General features: G+C 29.1%; 2 protein-coding genes across 2 annotated transcripts in view; both read right to left on the bottom strand.

The window, feature by feature from the left end:
• Nucleotides 1-1,892, bottom strand: part of LOC102598640 (probable xyloglucan endotransglucosylase/hydrolase protein 26) — a 3,675-nt gene extending 1,783 nt beyond the window's left edge. The window contains exons 1-3 of the mRNA XM_006353412.2: nucleotides 1,678-1,892; nucleotides 1,329-1,429; nucleotides 496-689 (exon numbers count right to left, since the gene is read on the bottom strand). Coding sequence (XP_006353474.1) covers nucleotides 496-689; nucleotides 1,329-1,429; nucleotides 1,678-1,864 — 482 coding nt within the window. The 5' untranslated portion in view covers nucleotides 1,865-1,892. The remainder of the gene's footprint in view (nucleotides 1-495; nucleotides 690-1,328; nucleotides 1,430-1,677) is intronic.
• A 2,397-nt stretch (nucleotides 1,893-4,289) lies between these two features.
• LOC102600706 (probable xyloglucan endotransglucosylase/hydrolase protein 26) overlaps nucleotides 4,290-6,845 on the bottom strand; it is a 3,555-nt gene continuing 999 nt past the window's right edge. Inside the window, exons 2-4 of the mRNA XM_006353506.2 lie at nucleotides 5,738-5,838; nucleotides 5,416-5,609; nucleotides 4,290-4,779 (exon numbers count right to left, since the gene is read on the bottom strand). Of these exons, the coding sequence (XP_006353568.2) occupies nucleotides 4,371-4,779; nucleotides 5,416-5,609; nucleotides 5,738-5,838 (704 nt within the window). The 3' untranslated portion in view covers nucleotides 4,290-4,370. The remainder of the gene's footprint in view (nucleotides 4,780-5,415; nucleotides 5,610-5,737; nucleotides 5,839-6,845) is intronic.

Raw genomic sequence — 6,845 nt, 5'->3', positions numbered from 1 at the left:
CAGGGTTGACGTGATTGGATTCTCAATAAACGTTATTGTGAGTAACATTTTACACCTAAAACGTTACTCACAGTAACGTTTATTCATTTAACGTCGTCAGCTCCGTCAGTTTTTGTCCGTTGAATTTTTAAAATAAAAATAACCTAAAACGTTACCATGAAGTACGTTTATACTACTTTTGTAAAAAATTTAAAAAGCGTATTAGTTTGGTGAATTGGTTTTTAAAATAGCTTATTTTGGTCAATGCTTCTGAATTTCAACTTCGCTTTGAATTGTTATGCTTGTAAGTATGTGTTATTTCTAATTAAAACGATCCTTAAGGTCATTAATTAGCTCAATCCCCTCGACCGCTCTACTACCAATCTATCATGTAAAAAGACGTTGATACTTGCCCATGGTAGACATTAACGGCAAAGTCATGAACTTCACTAATTAAGAGCGTTCAAAATGTATTATATACATATATAATTTTTCGATAAAGAGTGTTCAACTTACACGACTGCATTAGGGTTCCAATGAATGGTATAGTTATGGTAATCAGCAGTTGGATCAAACCATGGATAGAATTGTTGTTCCCTGCCTCCTGCACCTTGAGTAAATATATTTGTGTGTATAATATATGGTTGTCCTGATACATTTCCTAGAAACTCAAAGTCAATTTCATCATGCTTGTCACCAGTTGAGGATAACTGTGGAATTAAAAACCAAAAATTAGATACTCCCTTTGTAATAATACATATATTTAGCAACATGAATTACACTTAAGATGTGTTTGATACGAACACAAATGTTTTTTCAAGAAATATATATATTTTCGTACAAAATAAGTAATTTTCTTACTTATCTTTTGGTATTTAATTAGTACACAAAAAATAACGTCCAAAGAATATTTTTTATATTTGATACCATGTTAAAGAAATATACATAGAGCCTATAGCTCAATCACAAAAGTTAATTCATAAGGAGAGAATTTTTCAAGACAATATAAAAAGACCAAACACAGAATCAACGATCTACACAAACTCATGGTCGGGTTCGAGTTCCCTACGGTACAAAGTTGTTTTTGTTAGGAAACGATTTATCCTCGATGTAGGACTTTCCGGCGCGAATCCAGATATAGTCGGACTCCAATGTGGGTACCAGACACTAGATGAGAAATAAAAAAATAAATAAAAAATCTTGAATCTTTCAAGTTTTATTGATTATGTTATATATTTTGAATGCATATTAATAAGATAAAAATAATAATTAAAAGGACTACTATATATATGATATAATTTGTTGCATACTTGCATTATCTATTGAAGATTATTTAAGGTGACACTTACATAGTATGCAGTGACTGTTCCAGCAGAATTTCCAGGTACCAATTTAATTTGCATTTCTATACTTCCAAATAGAAATGTTCCTTTTGATTGTACACCTGAACCTGAAAATGGAAATAAACCAAAGTAGAAATTGTTGAGTGAGACAGTTCGATGCACAAAACATCCTACGTCAGTAGGGTTGGGAAATGAGACACACCCCAAAGAGTGTATCTGATGTAGACAATCTGCCCTAATATAATCATCAGTAACTAGTAACTAATTCCACAGTTCAAACTTATGACCTACAGGTCACACTAGGATATTACAACATAATTTTTCAACGAAAATGATTCAGATGAAATTAATTTACCTGAGGATTGATCAAGGACAAGTTGAAGATCATCTCCTTGCATCCAAGAATTATGGGAACCCCAATTAATGTACATATTATCCGAGAAAACACCATTAACCATAACTAAAGAATCAAATAACATAATTGTTGAAATAATCAACAAATTAGCCAATGAAAGAACTAGAGAGCTGCACATTTTGAACATAAATGGGATAATTAACTTAGTTTTTCTAGAAAATTAATTATGTGTTTTTGTTCTTAGGAATATGGCATACTAATTATCTTTATATATAGTTCATAATCAAATAATACCATTCCAAGAAAAACCCCTTGAAAAATGTATAATATTATAATTTAATTTGACCACGTCTTAATTTTCATATCTTTAGTAGTTGGTTTATACGTAATTATATATATATAATGATTGAAGTCATTGTTGGAAATAATATGGAAGCTAGCAAATTAAACATATCGACATGGATCGTGGTGGGATGATTGAAATTCCTCCATCCTAAATCAAAAGTATGAGGTTTGAATCTTGAAACTGAAAGGAAAAAAAAAACAGTCGAGAGCATTAACCCCAAAGTTAAACTTCTAATGTGCGAATATAAATTTAGTTGAATTTCAATACTAATATCGAGCATCAGATAGAATACGTAAAAATAAAAGAGAGAGAAGTGGCAAAGCATATACAGTTGGGACGCGGCTTGGGAATTATGAAATGACGTGCATTAGACTATTGGAAAGACTCGACTTGGCCGGCTGACCGACATATGGTTTTATTTTGTTTGTTCGATTATTCGGAATTTACTGACTTGACTAATTTGAATTCGTATGGAATATGATTTATATTAGAAGAAGAATTTTTTTCCCTCATTTTCGTGTGTAATTATACAGAAAAATGATTCGTATTGTTATACATATGTTGTGTATTGAACAGATTATGTGATGCATTTTTCTTTTTTGTTATTTCAAAAATGAATAATAGTATCTTTTTTTTGTAAAAAAATAGTTCAACTTAAAATTTCATATCTTACAAAATGATTTATAATCATACAAATATATTTATATTTTTTTTTTATTATTTTAGAACACAAATTTCAGAAGTTTTTTTACTATAAAAAGCACACGTGCTTTCCCAAAAATACCAATGGAAATAATCTATGTATTATCTTATGGAAGATAAAAGATGAAATAATGTATCTGAATAACTAAATCATACGTAACTAATTAATAATTATAATATTATTAATATCCGCATAACTCTAATCATAAATAAAACGACAGCTTATTTTAAAAATGTTTTGCTAGATGTTGACTTTGAATATACTCATAAGGGTTCATTACTATGGGGTTTTTTTAAAAAAAGGTTTTCCTATTACAAAACCAGGTGTTGTTTCTAATAAAAAATTCTTGGAATTTAATTACAATGTGAAAAAATGATTTTTATTACGGGGAAAATCATTAAATTATGTTTAAAAAATTATTGAACAAATTATAAAGAGAATTCTAGAAAATAATATCTTTCCTTTGCAAAAGTCCAACGTGAACAAGGCATTTGAACGTTGAATTATTTTAGCAACAATAATATCTTTAACTAATTGACATCATCTTGTCGTTCTTCAATTTTGGTTGTGCATAAATAGACATTTAAAATGTTAAAAGGTGAACAAGAAGACACATATATTCTATATGACATAATACATGTAGGACGCTATGCAGGATGTCGCGTAAGACACAAATTGTTAAGTAGGACGTGTGTTTCTACTTGTTCAACTCTACACAAATTTAAGTATCTACTTGTTCATACCTATAGTTGGAGGACTTAGATATCTGCCAATAGTTAAATGACATATTTATATATAATGATTTTTTAAACAAATTTATACCACTAGACAAAGCGTCTAACGATCTTTTATTAATAATAAAATAAAACCCTCAACGTAAATAAATACCAATTAAGGGACCTAGATCTTATCTTCCTAATCTTAATGAGGTAGTTAGAAATGTAGAATTATTTTCCACTTTGAGATTGCTTTAAATCCTTAGTACAAGCCATTTTGGGCCAAAATTAATGGATGGATATTGAACAATTAACTCAGTATAATTCATGTATATTTTATGTATATCGATTAAGAATAAGTAAACAATGAATCCGATCAACTATTTGTGTAAAGATTCCACAACACATTTTAAAGTAGTCGATATATGATCCTTTCACACAAAAAAAACGAGCGTTGATAGATTAATAGAAACAAACAATTTTACCTCAAAAAAGAATAACTAAGAAAAACATACGCAAAATGTTGAAGTTCAAAGAAACATTGAAAATAATCTGATACGACGATATTTGAGTCGATGGATTTTATAAATGAATAAAAATAGGTCATCTTTCTACTCTGAGTAATAATCATGTAAAAATTTCGAATAAAAACAATCAAGTTTTTTCTTTTTATTATAAAGAATAAAGTACATGAATATAATATGATCAACTCAACAAGATCTTATTCAATATGACAACATTGTAAAAATAAAAGTGAAACAAATATAATCAAAATGTTCAAGACCAAAAAAACATTAAAAATAACTTATTCCCGAAAAGAGAATAGTAACCATTAAGAAATGTGGTTTTCATTATTGCTTCGACAGAGTCGAAACAATTTTCTTTCTTTCTTTAGGTAGTGAAGTCACTCTGATTTGTTTATGTCCTTCTAGTATTGTGGCAATGAGCACTCAATAGGCAAAACTCCTTTGAATCTTTTCACATCTTTGCAATAATCATAGATCATATACTTACTCCTCATTGAGTTCATTTGACCAAGTTTATTTGCACTCAATTTATTGTATAGAGGTGAACTCCACCAATTGGTTTTTGTAGGAATTGCACATTGGGAAATACTCATTGGTCCATTCCAATAACAAGCTCTTGGCCTAAACTTTCTATAAGTTGCAATAAATGGTGCATTTGTCCAATCAATTTTAACAAGACCACCTCTTGTTGCCCAATCATCAGCATTCCATAGACTAGTGTAGACTCTCATTCCTTGTTGGTTTGGGAATGGAATGCCTTTGAATTGATAGTTTCTAAATACCCTAATTGGAATACTATCAATGTACCATCTGGAAAAAAAAATTACAAACATTGCCACATCAAATTTCAAGAAATTGTCTAGTTTCTTGTGTTTGGTACGACAGAAGTCATCCTCAAAAAATATTTAGAGTGCTTAGTTGGAGAGTGAACTATCTTTCGAAAGAAACATTTACTATTAAAGATTGATTATTTGTACTATTATTACTATTAGTTCATTTGTTTTAATTTATGTAACGTTGTTTGGCTGGACATGAAGTTTAAAAAGGAAAAACTTTTGAAACTCCTGGTCTAAAACAAGTGACAAACATTTGTGTCACTATAAAACATCTTGTTAAGAGTAAAAGGAGAAGTTTAAAGTTAAATTGTTTCTAAATAAGAAAATATGATTTTTTTTTTAGGATAGACTAAAAATGAAAAGTACGATACATAAATTGGACAAATAAAGTTGTATTATTTTAGCGGATAGTGTATGTTTTGATGAAGTTAAGAGTTGGTTAAATCAATATAAAGTTAAAAGTTGAGATAATCGTAAAGGAAAACGTATTTTTCGGAGAACATATTTGAAATTTATAGATAATATAAAGGTGGTCGGTGGAGATATTTTAATTGATAGGTAAGACGATTTTTATATAATGAAAGGAAGTTATCTGAAAAGACCGACTTACACGACAGTATTGGGATTCCAATGAATGGTATAGTTGTGAAAATCAGCAGTTGGATCAAACCAAGGGTAAAATTGTTGCTCCCTGTTTCCAACACCTTGGGTGTAAATATTTGTGTGTATAATATAAGGTTGTCCTGATATATTTCCTAAAAACTCAAAATCGATTTCATCATGCTTGGTACCAGTAGAAGATAGCTGTCACGATAAATAAAAAAAATATTATTATACAAAAAATATTTACATCTTATTATATACTATTAGAGCATAAAATTTAAAGTCGGTTAATTTTGTTACATGATGCATGTTATATAAAGTATACTTACATAGTATGTTGTGACAGTTCCAGCAGAGTTATTAGGTACCAACTTGATAAGCATTTCAAAGCTACCAAAAAGAAATGATCTTTTTGATTGAGCACCAGAGCCTGAAATTTAAATTAAAAAGTCAGAGACGGATCTAGAACAAATTCTTTAAGTATTGACAACTATTTTCAAATCGTATACACATATGTATAAATTTCATATATATATATATATATATAAGGTACAATCAATTAATTCCAGCAAAACATTAATTTGAATTGTCAAATTCTAGTTTTCTCTTGGGGTTTCAATCTGATTGCTGATCGAATATGACAAATTCCATGAGAAAATTAAATTTTGGATAGGGAAGCTAAGTCTTATATGTCTATGTAAAGCAAGAATAATATTTCAATTATATAGAAGACTCATAGCATAAACGAAAAATGACATTTTTTTCGTAAATTTGATTTTATATAATGTAAAATTATAATCATATATGATGTATGAGAGGTTAAAATGAAATTCTAGAAAGATCTAATTTTCTATTTCAAGCTCCTCCAGAAAAGACTTATTCCACATGTGACACAAGACATTTTAGTGCAACTTCTCGAAGCAGATCAACATAGATTTAGTTATCCAAATTGATAATAACATGGAAGTAGATATTGGAGGGTAAAAAACTTGGATTTTCACTCAATTTTAGATAATTGATCATCGCATTCAATTATTTAACTTTGTTATGTCTTTTAAAAGTTATTCAACTTTATTGAATTGACTTTCCGGGTATTATTTTTTAAAATATAATTTTTGATAACTATTTAATGACGTGACAATCATAAATTTTAAATTTTTTTTTTAAGATTTTACAATCAGTATTGAGGAACTTTTGCATATAGCCACTTAAAAATAGCCTAATTACTCTCCATAGTTATTGTTTGATAATTACAATTCGTAGCTACATGTTATAAGGAGGAGAGAGGCGAGTGAGAGAGGGAGGAGAGTGGGAGAGAGGTGAAGTGTATATGTATATCGGTTAGATAATTGTATATTATACATATGTATTTGTATATATGACAAGCGAGATTGGTTGTATATATGACAAGCGAGATTGGGAGAGGGAGGAGAGAGG

The sequence above is a fragment of the Solanum tuberosum genome, unplaced genomic scaffold, assembly GCF_000226075.1.
Source record: "Solanum tuberosum cultivar DM 1-3 516 R44 unplaced genomic scaffold, SolTub_3.0 scf00155, whole genome shotgun sequence".
NCBI lineage: Eukaryota > Viridiplantae > Streptophyta > Magnoliopsida > Solanales > Solanaceae > Solanum > Solanum tuberosum.
This window is presented reverse-complemented; position numbering and strand designations above follow the sequence as displayed.